Here is a 22,175-nt window from a genome sequence, read left to right as displayed (position 1 = left end):
GATAAGTTTTCAAGTTTAAGTTCTTCTAATCTTCTCCTAAAGACTAAAAGTGTTCTCTCCCTTAGAATCAAAAAGGGCTCAGCAGAATTGATCTTTCCCTCTAATTTACAAGCTGCTTGATGGTCTCCATTATCCTAGTGGTAGCAGACAAAGAGAAAATAGAGTATTGGAGAGAATAAGTGATTTTCAAGCTGCCTTTCAGCTCTTTAGGAAGCTGCAACACACTCATGCATTACTTAACATGTCCTAAACCAGTAACCATCCCCTTCATCATCATCATGACTCCATACTAACCTGTGACTGGTGCATCTATGTCCAGCAAATTTTTTTCCTGGCGAAGAATTGAAGCTCCCTCTGTTATTATTCTCAAAGCAACGCTCTCTTCCAGTCTCCCTTCTTTCATAAGGTGTGCCTTTAAGATATCCACACGTGGTTTTCCATCGTTATCAAACACTTCCTTAGCTGTGAGCCGGTGACTTGGAGGAAATGGGACAGCTGAGTGGAAAAAAAAAAGAAAAATATCTGGTCACTTTTTACAGTAAAGCCTCTATTACTGATAACGACACATTTCAAAAGACATCTCTGCTGCAAAACAGTGTTAGCGTTGATTTTCTACTGCCTCTTATAATTTGTGGTTTAAATTGTACATACATTATCAAAGATACCACTGAAGCACTTGTATTCTGCGGGCTACGTTATTCACACATGCAACAACTAATCGATGCTTATAAAACACTATGAGGAAGATTTAGGCAATATTTACGGGTAGACACATTCAAACAAGCCCCACAAAAGGCACGGGAATATCTGGGAAAGAAGGTAAAGGAGCTTAAACAGCTCTAGTAGCACTAGAGAACATTGATATAATGCTCCCTTCCATTAAGGGTATCAAATGCCCAAACAAGTGCAATATTTAATTTCCGTGCACGCACACGCATAGATGCACTCCAATTAAAACGCTGAAATCCAAGACAGACCTCTCCCTAACGACGTGGGGTAGGGGGGTGGAAGATGTCTTCTCCATACAAGTACCAGTTAGCTACACAAGATACACTGGAAGCCCATCAAAGTGCACCCGAGTGCCAGCCAGCCCGCTCCAGCAAAGCCAGGGCAGAGGATGCACGGGACTGAAGTCAGACGTAAAGGAATAAATGGGTGGGTTGCCCTGGCAACATGGCAGCGTAGGGTCTGAGGCGTATGGCAAACTTCAGAGGCTCCTGCTCCCGCTCCCCTGGAGCCCGCCGGGAGAGAAGGCTCGGAGGTGATGCTGTCAGCTGCCGGGATGGAGCGTTATCCCAGCTTAACCCCTTTTCCCTCGCGGTTCAATCGGAGCAGCATTCGGCACCACCTGCCTCGCCAGTCGCAGGGTCATTATCCCACAGCTGCGGGAGGGTCAGGTTATTCAGGAGCTCCGACCAGGGAGCTCACACTACCATATGTAACAGAGCAGATTACTAATAATCTCCCCTTGTGCAGTTATTTTCCACAAATATTCCAAACACAAACATCTTCAGAAAATGTCGTGGAGGTCTTTTTTTTCCCCTTTTTGCCACCCTAGCTCCAGTAGTCCATTCACTGAAATAGTCTGGTGTGGACTAATGAATGTGGGTCTTTGCAATACACTGAAGGGCAACTGCTCTTGGACTTAAAGGTGGGACAAAAGGGGGAGAAAGTGAAAGTTTATGACATGCCTGACACCACTGGGATTCTCCTGAAGTGATGACACCTACAACCAAGAATGCAGTTGAAATACAGCCCTCAGCTCTGGAAAGCCCTGCCACAGAAGGGCGATCATCTTCCCACTCAATCGAGAAGAACTCCTAGACTGCTTTAAATTAGTTTATCTTTCGAATGGTACTTCTATGGTAAGAGGTAGGCTGTTAAAGACCAAAATCTCATCTTGCTTTTCACAACTACTGCAGTTAAGTTTCGTCCCATGATGCTCACAAAAATGAGGAGGTTATATGCTTTGTGAATCTTTCAGATATATCCGCAGCAGGTCCCAATTCCTCAAAAGCAAGACTGCTAGCTATAAACAATTCATCATGTAACGCAGAAAAGGATAATAATGGCGAGAAAAAGGAAGGTGAAAGAGAACTCAGCAGTTCTCCAAGTCTTAATCCACCTTGGGCAAAAAAAAGAACCAAACCAAACCAACACCAGAACCCCAAACCCCAGAAGGTCATCTAGTCCTAATGATGCTGCATTTCCTGCATGGAGGAAGGACAAGAGGGAAAAGTTGTTACTTATCTCCAATCAGTTTGGCTGGCAGAAGCACGTACCATTAGCTTGCATTTTTTTGCAAGACAACCACCCTCTGTTCTTCCCCAAAGGTATCACAGTATAAAAATCTATGCAGCATGCTATCGCTTTGAAGTAACTACCATATATGCACGTATGCTAAAAAGAGATTTTTAGATTTATAAAGATAGAACAAAACAGGCAAGCAAACAAAAGCTACGAAATGCTACCTACTGATTAAGAGAAAAATACGGCACACACTGCAGCACTGTAAGAGCTCTGCAGGCAGATTTCTAACAAACATGTACCAGTGGCTAATTAAAGAAAAAAAAAAAAGATACTGTTCCAATAGCAGATGATTAATGATTAATTAGCAAAAACATGAGCGACTGAATAGAGCACAAATTGCATCTTCCATTATGAGAATATTAATTTTGTATGTACACATCCACAGAGCTTCCACAGAAGAGCAACATAAGAAATGGTTGTGCTCATGTGGAAGTCAGTTAAATATCGTTGTTTACTGGTATCATCCACAAATACTTGGATCAATCAAAATCCTTTTATAAATATATCATTTAATTTCCATCACTTTATATATAGTAATGTTACCATCTCAATACACACGTATCTATCAGCTTCTCCATACCTGCTTTCTTTTTCCACCTTTTTTTTTTAAACCTACGCTATTAGCGCTTGCAACAAATAACTCCTTCTCTCCTGGTGGTTTTGCTTTCCCCAGAAACAAAACCGAGAGCAACTGTGCACACAGCATGCACGATGGGGAAGGGTGCGAAGCTGGGAGAGGAGCCCACCAGGGAGAGGCAGGAGAAGGAGTGACAGGTTGACCTGGCAGCACCGAGATCCTCCCTACAGCACAGGCTCAGGAGACATTTTTTATAAAAAGAGATGGAAATCTGTATTAAGCAAAGGCCATAAAAAAGGGAAAGGCGATAAAATTTGTGCGTACATACCACATGTATTTTTAGGAAGTTTAGTGACAAATCCCACTACAAGACCACCACACAAGGAAGTCAGGCATGCTTACCCATACTCTGTAAACCTGGACTGGTCTCCACATCCACTTACATTTATTTCTTTGTACTGGCATTAAAAAAACCCAACAAACTCAAACCACCAAACAAACAAGCAACTATTCACCAAGTGAAATACTACCCTGGTGGTTTGGTAATAAAACACAGACCACAACAAAAAGCAAAGAAAAAGTTTTTAACCCTTTACCTCAGCCTGTCACTAGCATCCTCCTGAGATCTGAAAACACAAGAAAATACTCTTTAACCACTTTACTGTTCCCCCACACACACTCCCCTGGTGCTTTCAGGTCTCTTGAGCATGTTCCAGCAAATGGAGAAAAAGATCAACCTGCTATTTTACTCTTCTTGCAGGCTCCTGCAAAACCCATCTCACCGTTAACACAGCCACTGCAAAGGTCAGACACATCATTACTGTTTCTCTCAAATATTAAGCAGCCTCTCTAGAACAAATAAATAAACCATAAAGAGCTGTGCTTAATTAGAGTGGACCATGTGTGCACACATAAATAAAATACAAGCATGCAGCAAAGCAAGCATCTTTTCATTCATATATTATTCATTTAAAAACGAAGCTGTACACTAAATTACTACTTTCAGAGGAGTCTGCCCTTAAGAAAAACTACCTTTCATCAGCAGTCGAGTTCCTTGCAGATTATCTCCCTTTGTAATGCTTGTCCTGTAATTTCATGTAACTTATGCTATATGTAACTATGTTTATAGCACACTATACTTTCATGACAAATCATAGAATGGTTAGGGTTGGAAGGGACCTCAAAGATCATCTAGTTCCAACCCCCCTGCCATGGGCAGGGAAACCCTCCACTACACCAGGTTGCTCAAAGCCTCATCCAACCTGGCCTTGAACACTGCCAGGGATGGGGCAGCCACAACTTCTCTGGGCAACCTCTTCCAGTGCCTCACCACTTTCACTGTAAAAATTTTCTTCATCTAATCTAAATTTACCCTTTCCTCTTCATTTGGAGGTAAAACCGCAACAATAACTGTCATCATCTCAACGACCTAATGCATTGCATTTTTCTGATGGCAATTTGCAATTCTGCATTTTGGGAAACATTTGCAATGTAGAGCAGTGGCTAGAACACAAGTTATTAAATGGGTCGACACTTTACACATGCGAAAAAAAAGTCAGGTCACTCTGCAGCTTCATTGTTTTTACATCTACTTGCGTATAATCTTCAGACTCATGATACATTTTTCCCATCTCAGGAACTCCAACACAACCGTCTTTTCAAAAGCCAGGAACATTTTTAACAGCTTACACTTTTTGCAGGCTGACTTTAAAAATCTACCCCCATTTTACTATGTGGCTCAACACATGGCATATTCTTGGGCATTCCTGCTGAACAATAACAACATCCACACTAGAGTATTCACTATTTAACCAGAGAGTTCTGCATTTCTGTACCATGCCATGTCTGACCAAAGCTACTGTCTGGGATATAAAGAAGCAAAGATCAACTTTTTGACCCAATGGCAATAGTTTAACACTACGTAATTCTGACTGTGTTCCTGTACAGTTGCCTACAAATTTCTGGCTTACAGGGCTACTATGAACCAAAAGGGAAGGAATGATGAATTTTTATTTTTTTTCCTCTCCAGAACACTACTTACTTCAGGTGACAGACAGAAACAAGAGGATGAGTCACTGCCATCCACAGCTGCTAAGGAGAACACGGCAAAACCTCCCAGGCAGCGCAGGGCTCACCAAAGCTGCAGGAGAGGCAAAGGGCACTGCCGAAAACGCTCCGCCACGCAAGACATCGAGCTCTCCCACGACAAACATCCCCCTGCACAGACTTCCTCAGGCACTGCACAGACGATGCTTTCATCTCCATACACAAGCTGTCTGGCAACAGGTTCTCCATTCAAACACATTGGATCACTGGGATCTTTTTTTAACGTACACCTTTTTTTCATAGTAGGTATTTTTTAGGAGTAGTATACAGAAGGGTGAGTTATTCAGAAGACAAAATTTCTTTTCGATATAAACAATTGTACTACAGCATTCCTAATGCGTGCTATTTCTCACTGGGTTTTTGTTCACTTGAATTTTAGACAGGAAAATACATCTCTACCTGATAAAAAAAAAATCCAGCTATTTACATGGCAGTGTAAGTCTCAAACCAAAATTTTTTCAGTGGAACTCATATTCTTCTATTTTCTAAAAAAAACCAAACCACCACCCTATCAGGCTTCATTTTACATCAGCTCCTTTCATTAAGAGTAGGCACACACATTATAAAGCCTGCCTGGTAACTATTGCTGATTTGGAAACATCACTAGAATTAGCAACCCATTTCTAAAAGATCAAACTTCCATGTGCTGTTTTAAGACATGATGTATTTGACAATTTTTTTATTTTTTTTTTTTTTTACTAAATCTGCTCACTGGATTTTCACTAAAAGATTCGACAAAACTCAGTAACTGCTGATATGGTTAAAGTGTTGGAAATTAAAATCTGAAAAATAAATTTACAGTATCAAATAATAAGAAACTAGGAGGATTCCTATAGAAATTTAGCATTAATTTTTCCCCATGGCCAAGAAGTTCTTGCAGTGTAATCGAAGTGCTCAACACAGCTGTATTTGTTTAAAGATGTAATTAAATCAATGTCACTCAGGAACAAGGCATGTTGCCTCACAAAGCTGAGGGTTACACTGGGCAAGCTAGTCACACCGCATAACGGAAAAGCCCATCAAAAAGAAGGTTGCATGAAGTCACCTTAGAGTGACAGCACCTGTAAACCAAATCGGGAAGAAAGGAGAGGGTCATTCCTCAACAAAGTCCATATATACCAAATTTAGAGAGAAAATAGAAAGAAAAGACTTCCTTTGACAGATATCTTGGCTGGCAGCGTGGAAAACAGGCCACTTAAGAAGAGGCAATAACACCCGTGATCCAGAAATAATCATTATCAATAAACTTGGCAGTCAGTTGTGGTAAAAATGGTCAGTATTTACACAAGATCAGACATGTAACATGTCAGGGGGGAGCATCTTTCTCAAAGAACAGTTGGAGACAATAAAATCCACCACAACAGAGCTGCTTAATTGCTGCTGAAGTCATTAACCAATTCCAGACCTTGGTGTCATCACCAGAATGTACGACAGGTTGGCAAGGAAACTAGCTCACAGAAGACTGAGATGAGCCTTGCTAGCGTCACTTCTTGATGTATGAAGGCTCGAAATAAAAAAAATAACAAAGAAAACAACAAAGACATTTCATAAATATCCCAGCCCTGATGACTATTTTTAATATCTCCTGACATTTCAATCATAACTGGAGAATATAACAGCAACGACGGAATTGCTTCAGAGAAGCTCACCTAACTTTGGACAGAAGCTATGCTAGGAAGGTAGGTATAAAAGGAAAGGCTACGGCAGTCATGTAGTGACCTTAACATGATGTAATTATGTTCTTTCAAGTTCTTTCTAGATGCTAAGGAACTTGATGTGGCCTTCTAATCAGTATGCTTCACCACTTCACTCCTCACATGAAACGCCCCACCTGAAGGTGAAGAGAAATCCGGAGGAAAATAACAGACTAGACTAGAATAGACTATTTCAGTTGGAAGGAACCTACAACAATCATCTAAGTCCAACTGCCTGACCACTTCGGGGCTGACTAGAAGTTAAAGCATGTTAAGGGCACTGTCCAAATGCCTCTTAAACACCGACAGGCTTAGGGCATCAACCACCTCTCTAGGAAGCCCATTCCAGCGTTTCACCACCACCCCTCCCCATTAAAAAAATGCTTCCTAACGTACAGTCTGAACCTGCCCTGGCGCAGCTTTGAACCATTCCCACGCATCTTATCATTGGATACCAGAAATGAGAGCTCAGTACGTTCCACTCAGTCTCTCCTCCTCAGGAAGCTGTAGAGAACAACAAGATTGCCCCTCAGCCTCCTCTTCTCCAAACTAGACAAGCCTAAAGTCCTCCTCTGCTCCTCACAGGACATCCCTTCCAGCCCTTTCACCAGCTTTGTTGCTCTCCTCTAGATGCATTCGAGGACCTTCAGATCCTTCTTAAATTGTGGGGCCCAGAACTGCACACAGTACTCAAGGAGAGGTCACACTGATGCTGAATACAGTGGGATAATCCCCTCTTTTGACTGGCTGGTGATTGGTGATGCTGTGTTTGATGCACCCCAGGATGCGGTTTGCCAAAGTCCTACTGAGCCTGCTGCCAACCAGCACCCCCAGATCCCTTTCTGCAGGGCTGCTCTCCAACCGCTCCTCTCTCAGTTTATACTTGTGTCCAGCAGTACTCCATCCTAGGTGCAGAATGTGGCAGCTGTTCTTATGGAATTTCATCCCATTAATCATAGCCCAATGCTCCAGTCTATCTAGATCCCTCCGCAAGGCCTCCTGTCCCTTAAAAAAGTCAACAGCACCTAGTTTGGTATCATTAGCAAACTCGCTCATGCTGCATCCAACTTCTTCATCCAGGCCATCGATAAAGATATTAATCAGAACGGGACCTAGAGCTGAACCCCAAGGAACACCACTGGTGACTGGTCACCAGCCAGATGTAGCCCCATTCACTGCCACCTTTTGAGCTCCACCCTTCAGACAGTTCTTCACCCAGCGCACCGTAAGCCCGCTCACCCCACAGTGGGACAACTTGTCCAGAAGGATGCTGTGAGGGACACAGCCAACACATCTGCCAGCAGTCTTCATGTAGCTTAACTCTGTGATACCTCTGGGCAGAAAATTCTTGACACGAAACACTTTTGCAGGACTTGAGCCTCGCACTTGAAAAGGAAAGATGAAGCCTCACCCTCCCTGTAGCACCCTGCTACTTCACAGAAGGTTGCATCCAACCAGCTGCAAAGTAAAGCAGGGACTGCACCTCGTACCGGCAGCTATTTTGTTCTCTCTCAATGATGCGGATATGTTTTCAACAGGATAATCTTGTCTCAACTGCCTCTGTCATTTCGATGGGCACACAGGGACCTTTCTGCAAACAGATGAGTGGCACCGCAGAAAGGAAGGGCACCGAAAGCCACCATTAACTTGGAACCACAGGCTGAAATCCCGTCATTTCTTCAAATTACCTGGCTGAGGTAAAAGAGTATTTCAGAGTCCTCAAATCTGAATTCCTAATAGTGTCTTTCCAAGGTTACCTGTTCTCAGAGGATTAAAAGTCACAATACAACCCCTTCCCACCACTTCAGGAACTGGTATGGACTTTTCACTACACTACTGGCCTTCTCCAGAATATACAGTACCTAACGATAAGAAAAGTATATATCAACACTTTTATTCCAGAGGAGGCCACGAAGATGATCCGAGGGCTGGAGCACCTCTGCCATGAAGACAGGCTGAGAGAGTTGGGGCTGTTCAGCCTGGAGAAGAGAAGGCTCCGGGGTGATCTTATTGCAGCCTTCCAGTACTTAAAGGGGGCCTACAGGAAAGCTGGAGAGGGACTTTTTACAAGGGCGTGTAGTGACAGGACAAGGGGCAATGGATTTAAACTGAAAGAGGGCAGATTTAAATTGGATATAAGGAAGGAATTTCTCACTCTGAGGGTGGTGAGGCACTGGAACAGGTTGCCCAGAGAAGCTGTAAACCCTCCATCCCTGGCAGTGTTCAAGGCCACGTTGGATGAGGTTTTGGGCAACCTGGTGTAGTGGAGGTTGTCCCTGCCCGTGGCAGGGGGGTTGGAACTAGATGATCTTTGAGGTCCCTTCCAACCCGAACCATTCTACGATTCTACACAGTACCTAACAATAAGAAAATTATACAGCAACACTTTTATTCAACTCTTCTTTAAAGAGCGTAACTGATCTTCTCAAACTCAGGACAAATTCTAATTGAAAAGAACAACCTTAAGTAGCTATGCCACCTTAAGTCACCACATTAAAAAACCAGAGATACACCCACCAATACAGTATTCCATGTTCTCTATATTCATCATAGGAAACTTTAAAAATTCTAAGGAAGAATTCACATAACAGAGTTCCTCAAAACAGTTAGAGCAGTGACACATTATCCTTACTCTGGGCTCAAATGAAGAGTAATAAAACACACAAAGGCCCGGATAAACACACAATATTCCCTTGTTGGTTTGATTTTCAACTGGTGACTTGATTGACATGTACCCATCCCAATCACCCTAAACACTTTTATAGTAAATTAAAGCAATGATAACATGGCACACAAATTTGGATTACCATAACCAGCCAAATCTAACTCCAATCTTCAAACATTATCAAACATTCAGCAATAAAAATGGTTTTCAGTTAAAAAAAAAAAAAAAGTAAAAAAAATGACATCAAAACTTTTACAGAAGAACATTTACAGGCAACCAACACATCAGAAAGCATACCCTGAGAACCTAGGAAAAGGTACAGGTGGGAAAGAGGAAATGAAGGACACACATTTTTAAAAAGTTGCCTGACAGAAAAGTCTCAGAATTCAAAGAAATGGGTCTATTTGAAATATAAAAGGGGTAAGTGGTCATTTACTAACAGCATTCCCAGAGCATCTTTTGGCCAAACTACTGGAATAAGCAAACAAATCCTACCAGTCTTACAGAGCACAAAGCAACATGCATCCCTATAAAACATTACAAAAATAAATCCCTTCCCTGTGTTCGAGATCCCATGCAAGTATCTTTGACATTTACTATCCCCTCCACAGTTTACGGATAAAAAAAAAAAAACTACAAAATAAAACAGAAGAAAAATTCAGTTTAACTGGAAACATTCCCAGTTAGGACCAACACATACAGTTAAAACTGGAAAATGTGATCGTAGCTTCCTGGCCTCATCAGCAAAGTTTGTTTTTCTACTTTGTGTGTTACACCCAAGTTTTTCCACAGGCCTCCAACTACATACTGTTGAGTTTTGTTTTTATTAGCTTTTGGAACAGAGAACAATAATTACCCAGAGTTTAAATTCCTTTATAGGAACAATTCATTTGGAGAAAACAAAGTCAAGGGAAAAAAAGGTTGTAACAATGGAAAATAGCAAAGGTCTTCCAAGACTCAGATAAGGAATCAGGCACATTCCTCCATCCCCCCAAATACTAGAGTGATGGATAATTTCTTTTCTATGGTAAGACTTTGCTACTGTTCCTAATTGGAAGCAATTAGGAAGTGGTCACATGTGAAGTTATTTCAATTTATTGGGAAAAAAAATAACTGATTTTAGTATCCTAATACCCTTCAGGTGTCAATACTGATTTATGGCACCGTTTTCTTCTGACTTTCTGTTTCAACCTACTTCAGTCAGCTGACACTGCCAAATTTCAGTCTCTTATCTGGCAACGCAGCTGAAAGGAGCACTGCAGACCACTCCTCACCTCGAAACTGAAGTCTTAGCTAAGACCTTCTCACACCTTTTGAGTGTAACAGGGTACTGTTACCAAGTCTGGTCAGAAGTCAGCTTAGCTTTGAGGTCTACCTCAAAGTCTCCAGTGACTTGCGCAAGAGCAGAGAAGCAAACATCCTTTCCTTTCTAAAGCTGCTCCACCAGGACAAGGTTTAAATACGAGGAAGATTCAGCTTCCAAAAATTGGCCACTGTGCATAATCTGGCATTAGACACTCAAATTTGTTAAAACCAGTCCTAGAAGGCGAGATGAGGAAGTGCAGGTAAAGTAACCTTTATTTACAGATATTCTGTTTTCTAACACTGCTTAAATGTTACATTTCAGAAGTTGCTCTGCTTAAACCTCAGCCTGCAGAAGTTGCTTCCTGGAATAAGAGACAGTAGTTCAGTTCTTGCTGCTGTAAGAAAGTCAAGAAGCTATTTACCAGGCAGAAGAAACGGAAATTCCTGCTAGTGTTACAAAGTAGTCCTTTAAAAAAAAAAAAGGTCTTACATTTAAAAATTCAGGATGTTTTGGCATCTAGCAGTCTATACCTTGTCCAAAGAGCCTGCAGCCTACAGGGCAAAGACAAGGGGATGGGGACAGCACTAGAGCTCAGTACATTACTGCCTGCATCTCCCACGCTCGAGGCTACTAACACTGACTAAAGGACTTGCAAGTAGCATTTCTGAACCATGTATGTTTTAATTTAATTTAAAATTTAAAAAAAAAAAGCAAAACAAACAAAAAACCCAAACACCTTACCTAAGCCAATAAATATCAGGATGTGAAGAACATTTAAAACATTAACATCTGAACTATTTCACGTGAACCAAACAAAAAAAAAAATCATGCTGATCTGTAAATGTTAAGGTGATTTATTATTTTGCCAGTAATGAGACATACAAAAAGTAGCAGACCTACACCAGCACTTCACAGATCAGTCGGATGAGGCCAAAGCTGTATCAATTAAAGAGTAAAGCCTTATAAATAAAAATATGTGTATGGACTAAGTGTAGCAGGAGCCAAATTAATCTTAAAAAGAAGTTGGAAACAGCAGCTGATGGGATGTCTTTTCTTTTTGGGTTTTGTTTGGTTCGTTGGGGTTTTTTTAGTTCCCCAACAGCTTTGATTGTTTTAGAAGCATCTGCATTTGACAGAAGTTTTAAATCAGCATACTTCTGCACAAGTGAATCTATACTGACTCATACTGGTTTATGCTGTATGAGGAACTGACCAAGCCCTACACGTATTAGTGTGAAAAACACCATTTTAGAATTACACTAAAACTGCTTGTTCAGCCATAATCTGACAGGATACACAGGATAGACATTAAAAAAAATGCACCTGATTATTTAAGAACACTAATTTGTGCCAGGTTACACCTATTACTGATCAAATAACACTCCTCTCTTGTTTAGGGGTCAAGTCATGTACCTGGAAAAGTAGCAACATAAAAAGGTACTAATAATTTCAATTTTTTTTTCCTCTGCAGTTTAACAGCGAGACACTAACAGTCTTCACAGCATGGCTTGGCTTCGTCTAGGTTAGGATTTAGGGACATATACATCACATAACATGGAGTCACACTAAAAAAAAAAAAAACAAACCACAACCACATCCTTTACAGTAAATACCCAAATGCAGTTTAAAATGACTGGCTTCTCCTGGAACTGAACTTTAATCAACTCAGCACATGGCTCAGTACAATTTGTTTTGTCTTGCCTGATATCAGAGATACTGCTTGCCAGTTCAGACTGGAACCTTTACCAGGGAAATTCAGCCCTCCATTTTCAGAAAGGGCACGGGTAGAGGGTGCGTGAGCCCTCCGCAGGCTCTGTAAGCCTTTCGCTCCCGACAAAAAGAACTGAAACTCTTCCAGTACACTGTATGAACCGATTCCCAGCGATGACTTGTCCTTCTTCCACCACGCTCAAGAGAACTAGTTTTCTCATGATGATATTACGGTTCACATAGATCAGTGCTAAAGACCACCGACCGCATTGGTCACCGCGCTACGCCACCGTAATGCCATTAAACACACGCTCTTCTAATCCAGTGTTAATGGATCACACTGTGAGCTTTGAAACGGGGTTCAGCCTGCTCTCCATGTCTAAATAAAACCTACCAAACCAAACCGGGTGACACTGGCCTTAATCTGAAGTAACGTGGCTGTGAATCAGCCTTGGTATTTTGGTTCGGTTTTCACGGCTCGTCTCTACCGGCGTGTACACCACGGAGCATCTGCGTGGAAATTCTGCCTTGGACTCATCTCCCATGCAGCGCCTCTCCGCATTCATATTTATTTCCATCAGCTAACTTGGACTGCTGTAGAAAGTTGTTTTTATTTTAAAAATAACACGTCGGATTGTAACACAAAAAAAAAAAAGAGACAAGTTTTTGTTGATTGGACCACTGTGTATTTAAGACTTTTTTTTTAACCTGTTGTTCTGGGTTTTATCTGGGTATACGTGACAGCAAGAGAGTTCCAAAGCCCTCAATATGAGCTTCTAGTCCTGTATTTAAAAGGATATTTAATCTAAATCCTCCTTTTCTTTATTAAAGATGCTTTTATATTTTTTGTAAACCATATCTTCACTCAAATCTCAATTGTTGCGTAATAAACGTGTTGGATAAAAATAAATCTGTCTAAACTTACCATTTTCCTCTCTGAAACATCCTGTTCTAAGCAGAATATTGGAGTTTAAAAAAAAAATGCTTTATGAGGCTACACGAGAATCAAAGACCTGTGCTTTATTCCCAGGTCTATCGTGTGCGAGTAGTTTAATCTTCACTTGCCGACGACTACACCCACAGAGAAACCTCAGCACCCGGGTGCTCAGTTCTGACGTCCGCTGGTGTGTGTTGGGGGAAGTGCCTTTGTGAAGGACACCCACGTAGAGACCAGCATGGCTCAACAGGATTTCCAGCACTCTTTCCAAAAAAGCCAATGAATGAGCACAGTTACCAGAGAGAAACCAAGAAGAGAGGGCTCTCTTGCCTGCTAACAGTGTGGTGGAGGGAGACCCTTTCATCCACACCTCAGGTCTCAGATCCCTTAGTGCAGAACAGGTCACTATTACTTCTAACCAGGCTCAAGAGACTTCCATCAGCCAGAGCTTCCTTTGCTCAGTGAACTGCTGTGGCTGAGAGATCTCAGCTCAATACCATCTCCTCTTGGTGAACATCTCAGCTACAGCCCATTCCAAGGTGAGGTCTGGAGGTTCTCTCTCCAACCCTGATTGAGCCCAAACTACTTTCCAAAAATGACCCAAAAGCCCTAGATCAGAGAGGAGGAAAGAAAACCTCATACTGCAATCTTGGCAGACGCGGGCATCAGGGAAACTGAACTCACACCTTCTGCTTCCACATTTGACATCTGATGGTTGATTGGGGGGGCAGGGAATGGATTCATCTGTCCAAGGGTCAGGAATTCCTCTCCTGCATGAGCAACTTATCTCTGGTCCTAAGGAGTTTTGTTTTGTTTTCTCTCTCTTTTTCAAGAGGAGCTGAGGAAATTGTCTTTTCCTCCAGGAAGAAGTAATAGAGTGCCAGTGCATCTTCTCAAGTGGTGCAAAATTTTACTCCTCCTTAAACTGAAAAGTGTTAATTGGCTTGGGATGGAGGTATGGCTGCAGAATGCAGAGGCAGGGGAGAATGGAGGGACAACTGTGCAAGTTATTGCTGCAGCATAGTAGGACTGCAGTGTGCATACATCTATAAAAAGTTATTATTAATAATGAATGTTAGGATAAATACAAAATTATGATGTTTTCCACATAAGGAACAGTAAAAACCAAGAGTGGCAAACAGGACTCAAGCGCTCTAGCAAAGATCTCAGGTCAGGTTTTCTGTAAGATTTCTGCTTATACATGAAAGTAAGCACCCTTAGCCAGAGGAGAAGCCACAGATGCCATTTGTAATGGAAATATAAACCCAGATTCATTCACCAATGGACTGCAAATGGTAAAACTAGCCTACACATTGTCACCGGCTCTTAATCTCTCAAGACCATTCATTCACCGTTATTACCAAGAGACGAGCTTGTGTGTAAGGTTTAATCAGAATTTTTTTGAATAAATGACCTGAGCAAGAAACGGGAATCTACTTATCTGAATGATCATAATACTGACGTTGCTGATCTAACTAATATAGCTGGCCCACTACATTATCATCATCATGAAGAAATGTGCCAGTTGGTTTTTCCTCTCAGAGACTGCTGTTGTTCCATTCCGTTAGATGCCTTACTTCATTTCTGCGTATCATCTTGACTCGAGGAAAACAACTCTGACTGAAGTGGAACACAGAGTTAGTTGTTAGTGCTTTTATTCAAATACCAAGGGGCTAGTTCCTGCTACTTGTAAATGAAAGAAGCATCTTTCCAAGACTGCAGTTACCTCTGACACTGAAAAATGGGTTTGCATTAAGCGTATAACAAAAACCCGCAGATAAAAGGCACACTTCACGACCCAAACGAGGGGGCACAAGAAGGGACGAGGCCAGAGAATTCACCAGTTCCTGCTTCATGCAGATCTCCCCACCAGCGCAAGAGGGGCAGCAGGAAGGTCAGAGAAGCTGGTGGGGGAAGGAAACTTCACAGCCTGAACAAGCAGTGGAAAAACATGCAGGGGAAAAAAAAAAACAAAAACCAACAAATAAGGAAAAGCATTTTGGTACTCAACACCTCCTGAATCAGATCTGGAACCACACACAGATGACTTTCTCCTGTTTGATTCAACTCTTTTACATTTGTACGCACTCATGCACTTTTAATAAAGCCTTAGGAAAGAATAACCAACGAAATTACCTCTCACTTTTTCTTTCTCCCACACAAAACCATCTCCAAGACCTCCGACGCACAGCTGGCCTCTAAAATCAAAGGGAGTAAAAAATTCAACATAAAACCTGGCAATTTCTAAGGCCTCCAAAATTTAGAAATGTTTAGGTTTTGGAATTGTCCCTTCTTTCGCTCTGTTTTAAAGGCAAACTTCCGATGTACCCCATATTCCAAACCCCTGGCACAGCCTCACTGCGTTGTAAGCTCGACCTCCAACTTGGTAACACACGTGCAGCAAAACCTCTGCTGCGACACTGCGTGCCGTGCTGACTGACACCACCTCAACCAGCCTGGGGCAAAATACTGCAGAAGGAGCAAAATATTTGCTACATCTCTCAGGTAAGCCTGCAGCAGGGATCCTGCAGATGCCTGGTATTCACTTGCAAGATGAGCCCTTCAAACCATCTCTGTCAAGGCTTCCTATGGTTCTCACCTTGGTAAGAGGATGTGTCGGATTTGCATGGCAAGGTTTTGGTAGTGGGGGGCTACAGAGGTGACTTCTGTGACGAGCTGCTAGAAGCTTCCCCTATGTCCAACGGAGCCAGTGCCAGTTGGCTCTAAGATGGACCTGCTACTAGCCAAGGCCCAGCCCATCAGTGATGGTGGTAGAACGTCTGGAATAACATATTTAAGAATGGGAAAAAGTTGAAGTGCAACAGCAAATGCAGTCAGAGACAGGAGTGAGAATAAGTGAGAGAAAACTCTGCAGACACCAAGGTCAGTGAAGAAGGAGGAGGAGGTGCTCCAGGCACCAGAGCAGAGATACCCCTGCAGCCCCTGGTGAAGATCACAATGAGGCAGACTGTGCCCCTGCAGCCTGTGGAGGTCCACAGTAAAGCAAGATCCACCCCTGCAGCCCATCAAGGACTCCATGCAGGAGATGGATGCCCAAAGGAGACTGTGACCTTGTGGGCACCCACACTGGAGCAGTCTGTTCCCAAAGGACTGCACCCCATGGTGCAGTTAATGAAGAACTGTAGCCTGCAGGAAGGACTCATGTTGTAGAAGTTCGTGGAGGGCTGTTTCTCATGGGAGGTGTCCCACGCTGGAGCAGGGAAAGAGTGTGAGGAGTCCTCTCTCTGAGGAGGAAGGAGCAGAAGAAACAATGTGTGATGAACTGACCACAGCCCCCATTCCCTGTCCTGCTGTGCCACTCGGCAGGAGGAGGTGAAGAAAACTGGAAGTTAAGCCTGGGAAGAAGGGAGGAGTGAGGGGAAGGTGCTTGTAAGATTTAGTTTTTCGTTCTCATTATCCTGCTCTGATTTGATCGGTAATAAATTGAACTAATTTCCCCAAGTCGAGTCTGTTTTGCCCATGACGGTAATTGGTGAGCGATCTCTCCCTGCCCTTATCTCAACCCATGAGCCTTTTGTTGTATTCCCTCTCCCCTGTCCAGCTGAGGAGGGGGTGACAGAGCAGCTCCGGTGGGCACCTGGCATCCATCCAGGGCCATCCCACCACAGAGGACAAGCATCTTTGCAAAGTGGTTTGTTGTTCAGAGAAAGGGCAAAGCTCCCCTAGTTTTGACCGTATGCGAGAACGTCATTAAAAAAGGGTACATAATGTCATTAACTGGAAGATGGAGTTGAAATATAGGCCTTACTGACCTGAAAGGTACGTGAAGATTTGTGTAGCCTGTACCTCATCACCACTTCTCTGGATATGCCATGACCAAGGCAACAGTTACAGGGAACAGCATAGCAAAACAAAGCATCTTTAAAATGTACAGAGGTATCTCAAACCGAGCAGTTTGCCCTACACATTTTCAAAATCAAGTGGTTTTGAGGTTTAAGAGTTTTTTTAAATACCTTCGGCTTTGCACAATTAAAAATAATTATAAAAAATACGATGACAATGCTTCTTGAAGTGATTTTTAACTTTCTGTTACCCTGCACCACCCGCAGCAAATGCAGAAGTACCTGTAAGGTAGACAGAGACTGCACCCAGACACAAAGTATTTATAATACCTATCTGTGTACAATTATTCTAAGCAAAACACACTGTTTATTATATACAAAGCATATCAATCTGCTGAGGAAATAACACACCCCATAGTGGTATCAAGACATACTGCTGACGCCCTTGTTACACACTCTTACATGTTCAATAGTAAAGGAGTGAACTGTGATTACAGAAATTGTAATGAATTTATATATTCATGTGCCTGTGTTTGCATGTGTGTTCAAGCACAGGAGTAAAATCTACACAGATTACAGATTATATCTGTTAAAGCTGTACAGAACTAGAGAAGTACCAAAGGCTGTACTGATTTATATTCCCTTTTCACACAAAAAAACACCACATCATGCACAGCTGAGAAATTAAAAATGCTTCTCTAGGTTTGCTGACAGATAACATTACATTGTGCAGATGTGAACAATTGGTCACTTCTGAGAGTGCCAGCCTAAGAAATTAAACCAGTTTTGTAAAAGTTCAGGGGAAGTATACATCTTAAAGTCTCATCACCTCAAATGAGAGACTCCAGCTGAATTCCAAGGGTAATGGACAATAATCCACACGCTCCCAAAAGCCTCAAGGATCGTATCTAGCAAACAGGAATAGCTGCAAGGCTTCTAAACTGTACTAACTCTCGATCAATACAAATTCAAGCACAAACCCCCAAAAGCACATTACCACCAGAAATATCTATTCCATTTGAACAAGTTTTTGAGGGAATGGGTAAAAAGAAATGCATCTTGGGGCTGTGAGTGCCCCAGGCAATTTGGATCCTTCAGATCCTTCTGAAATAACGTGTATTATACCCAAAGTGCATACTGAAAGAAACTCCTCCGTACGAATTACCTTCATTTTGACCCAAATCACTACAGCAACCTTGCCTCTGTTCAAAGAGTATCCAGCAAAGCCATTATCTCCAGAAGCAATATTGCTCTGAGAAGACAACACAAAAGAGTCTCTCATGTTCTATGGGCAGTCAGTGGGTAGGTCCAGGTTTGAAGTATTGAAGTACCCTCTTTTATCACCAGAAAACTCGAGGGAGAAGCTGAGCCTTTCAAAAGCCCTCCCTGTTTCACAAAAAGTGCCTGGACAGACAAATTAAACCCAGGCCGACATTGCAGGTAAGTGCTCAACTGAGGGACAGATGCTTGTCTCCTCCTTACCCCGAGGAGTAATTTTTGATCAAGTATAAAACTCTTGCCCTATTATGAAGGTCTCCAAAACACAATCAAAAAGGTACAGAATACCTTTGTCTCCAGTTTAACAATCTATTTTTTTAAATAAGTTTTCCAGCACAGAACAAATTAGAAAGACAGTGGCAGTTCCCAGTCCTCCCATTCTGCTAACTGTTCTTCTGGAATATATTGCAGAGCAAAAACAGTATTTAAACTTGTTTCCATGCCTCTTTTTATAGTCTTTTTATATTTGTAATGCAACAGATACTAAGCAGAGTGGAATGGCTGCTTTTCCTGACTTAACTACAGCTTTCCAGAATGGCCTACAGTATTTTCTTGTAAATGCAGCTGAGAGTTGTGTTATTAATACATTGCATGCGTATCACCAAAAAGATGAAACATTCCAGTACAAAAAAGAAAATGGCTTAAAGATTATAAATTCATAAATAGAGTCAATAGAGATCAATAACCACCTTTGCATTAGAAATAACTGTTTTTTCCCCTAGAGCATGTTATAACTAGATACACAAAAGTATTTTTCTATACTTGCTAAATCCAGCTCCTTGTAGACTATGCTGTAGATGTCAGAACAAAAAAAGGCCCTATTTCTGATCAGATTGCTCCCAGTCCATTAATATAGTTCCAGTTCTGACATGGAGGAAAGCACATCTTTTACCATTCACTTCACACTTTTCCAGTAGCACGTGTCTAAAGACTGCAGAATCTGATTCTCTTACTCTGCCTATCTCCACCTCTCTCTCATATGCTAAAACAGACTAAAAATATAATTATCTCATTCATACTTTACCATAAAAGCAAGCTGTATTTTTCACAATGCTTACACTGTATTGCATAAGACTGACTTAACAGAACTAATTCCTGTCTGCCAATATCTGCAGTCTCAACGGGAGCTGCAAAGGCCTAAGTGATTTGCATCTAATTTGGCTTCAAAACATGTGACTGTGTATATTCTGAAGACTGAAGTCTCATTTATGTCTTTTTATCACAATGCAATAAACTACCGTGGCTTGGGGGGGGGGGGAGGAGAGCCACTACTCTCCAGAATCCAGCTAGCACTTCAAGTGTAGCTAATTCTATCCATTCTGCCTACTACTGCCATTGGTGGCCACTTACTCTGTTGTAGTCTATGAAAAAAATTTCTGATCATGCTATGTGATCTGACTTGGTACATCAGGTGAAGGGAAGCCACTGTTGGAATAATTTCAGCCCTGTCAGAGCCACAGAATCGTTACTTGGTTTGCCCTGCTAGAGACCCACCAAGAGCTGTGGAAACATCTTGGCACAGAAGCTCATTGGTGTACTCCATCTCAAGTTCCTGACCAGAACTGGTAGGCTTCAGCTTCTTGAAACATTTTCCAAATAATTTTATTGAATGTTTGAATTAACAAGGGTTTACACTGTGCAGCCACAGACTTCCCTCTATCTCTTTTTAAGATACGAAGTGAAACCCCACAATTACCTATTATATTACTTCTTCATTAACATCCCCAGAAGTAATGCACAGCAGCAGCAATATCACGCAAATTGTGGAAAGAACGTCTTTCACCTCACAAGTGGCAAGTTATTTCAGATTTCATTTAAACTACAAAATAGTAGATTTAATTACAGCCATTATTTGCTTAAAAGTTTTTCCTTCCCCTCTCTATCTCCTTCAAACTTTGCTAATCTCTGTGACGGCTCTGCTCATAAACCATATCCAATCTTTCTTTTTTAAGAGACATTTTGTTTTCCTGAATAGCTTTAAAGAACAGTCTTTAACAAAAATCATCACCATTTTGTTAGACAAGAAGGAGACAACTTTATTTTCTAACAAAAGGAATGAGGAAAGACAGGGTGGTATTTCTAGCATTGTCTTCCGGGGAAAAACGTAGAACACCTTAACACTGAATTAGAGAGTCAGTAAAAAAAGCACTGAGAACAAAAAAAGACAAGGAGACCATCTTTCCCTTTATTTAAAAAGAAAAACTAGGCGCATGCAAGCGAGACAGAAGGAGTTGCCTTTTTCACTCTTGTCACTATCAAGGTGATTGCAATGACTGGGACGATAACTGGTAAGGAACTTGCCTTACAGAACCAGCACCTTGATCAGCCTTCCAGCAAACTATTGACTGAGATAAGCAGCAAGACCAATCCCAATCTTTCATGTGTGTCCCTCACCGTTTCTGAGTTACTTTCACAAATGAACAAAAAGAGATCTGTCAGAAAAATCTAGAACTCATGATATTGAATCAGTTGTTGGCCACCTCATGGCCGGCGATAACTACCTTGCTTGGATTACCAATTCAGCGTTCCCACCATAAAACAGAATAATCCAACAACTACATTTTAGATGCACATTTAACTGGCTGCTCCATCAGCTGTGGACTGAGTCCATAAATGGCTTACTTTCCAGAATAATTCCTATTACAAATAAAATCCATTGACCTTTAAGAGGGAGCAGGGAAAAAAAAAAAGAGCAAACCAAAGTCTGGTTTAACTACAACTTTCTGAAGCACAAGTTGAGGCATTTTCAATTATCTTTTATCAAATACTCAGTGAAACGAAGGAGATTAAATTAAGTGCACTTCAACTGAATCGTTTTCTGCAGAATCAAGCAGTCTCAAATTGCTCGGCAACTTGATAAAGAGTAGAAAATCCTGCCCTTCTGCCATGTAAGTGAAAGGCAAGTATGAATGTAATATATAATACATTCGTATGACACAAAGGCTTTTCTAAGATTAATATTATCTTAGCATTAAGAACATAAAGATACTAATGTTTACTGAGTAGGATTTAGCACACCAGAAACGAAATCCTTTGTGCTTAATTTCTTTAACATGTATTAACAAAGTCCAAGACCGCCTCTGGGAATTTCCCAAAGCAGCAAAGAATCCATCCATTATCCAGATGCAGGCAAGTCAACAAGCTCAAATTCCAATTTCTCAAGTTTTATTGTCGATCATGTTGATGTCACAGAACAACTTTCACAGCTTGCTTTGTTTAAAGATTAGAGTAACAATAATCTCAAAGACTTCTGGATTAATTGCACCATCATCCAAAAAGAAGTAATGTGGGTCTAAAAGATTTGCCCCAAACCATCCACTGCTCCCCCAGATGCAAATGACATTACAGTTTCCACCCTTCCTCATGCTAGTTCAGTACAGCATGTCAGAATTAAACCTTATAACCTAAATAATCATATAAATTTCAAGTAATATTAATTTTTTACTCTCGCCTTGCTGCCATTTTCTACCTGAGGCATCATCAGACAATGTGCTTTGGTAAAACCTGCATCATGATCAGGATCTTTCAGCCCCCTGCTTTGATACTACCTGTTATAGGCTTAACGTTATAGAAACCTTGTCGACCTGAAAACCAAGAGACTCAGCTGCATGAGGACAGTTATCACACTTTTAAGGCTTTTTAGTTCAAACTCAAACCTATTTTACAGTTGTGTCCTGTGGGATGCATTAAAGAATCACAGTACATGAATACCCAGTCTTTTTTCATTATCTGAAGATCTTAAAACCTGTGTCACTGTCCTAATCATTTTAATATATTTAAATATTAATA

At 41.5% G+C, this 22,175-nt stretch overlaps 1 protein-coding gene across 3 annotated transcripts in view; it reads right to left on the bottom strand.

Moving 5' to 3' along the window:
* Nucleotides 1-22,175, bottom strand: part of PPP3CA (protein phosphatase 3 catalytic subunit alpha) — a 201,431-nt gene that overhangs the window by 115,670 nt on the left and 63,586 nt on the right. For all 3 annotated transcript variants that reach the window (XM_086612602.1, XM_086612601.1, XM_086612600.1), the window contains exon 2: nt 295-495. In XM_086612602.1, the coding sequence (XP_086468728.1) occupies nt 295-495 (201 nt within the window). The remainder of the gene's footprint in view (nt 1-294; nt 496-22,175) is intronic.

The sequence above is a fragment of the Tauraco erythrolophus genome, chromosome 5, assembly GCF_009769465.1.
Source record: "Tauraco erythrolophus isolate bTauEry1 chromosome 5, bTauEry1.pri, whole genome shotgun sequence".
Classification (NCBI taxonomy): domain Eukaryota; kingdom Metazoa; phylum Chordata; class Aves; order Musophagiformes; family Musophagidae; genus Tauraco; species Tauraco erythrolophus.
Note: the sequence above shows the minus strand (reverse complement) of the source record. Positions and strands in the feature narration are given on the sequence as shown.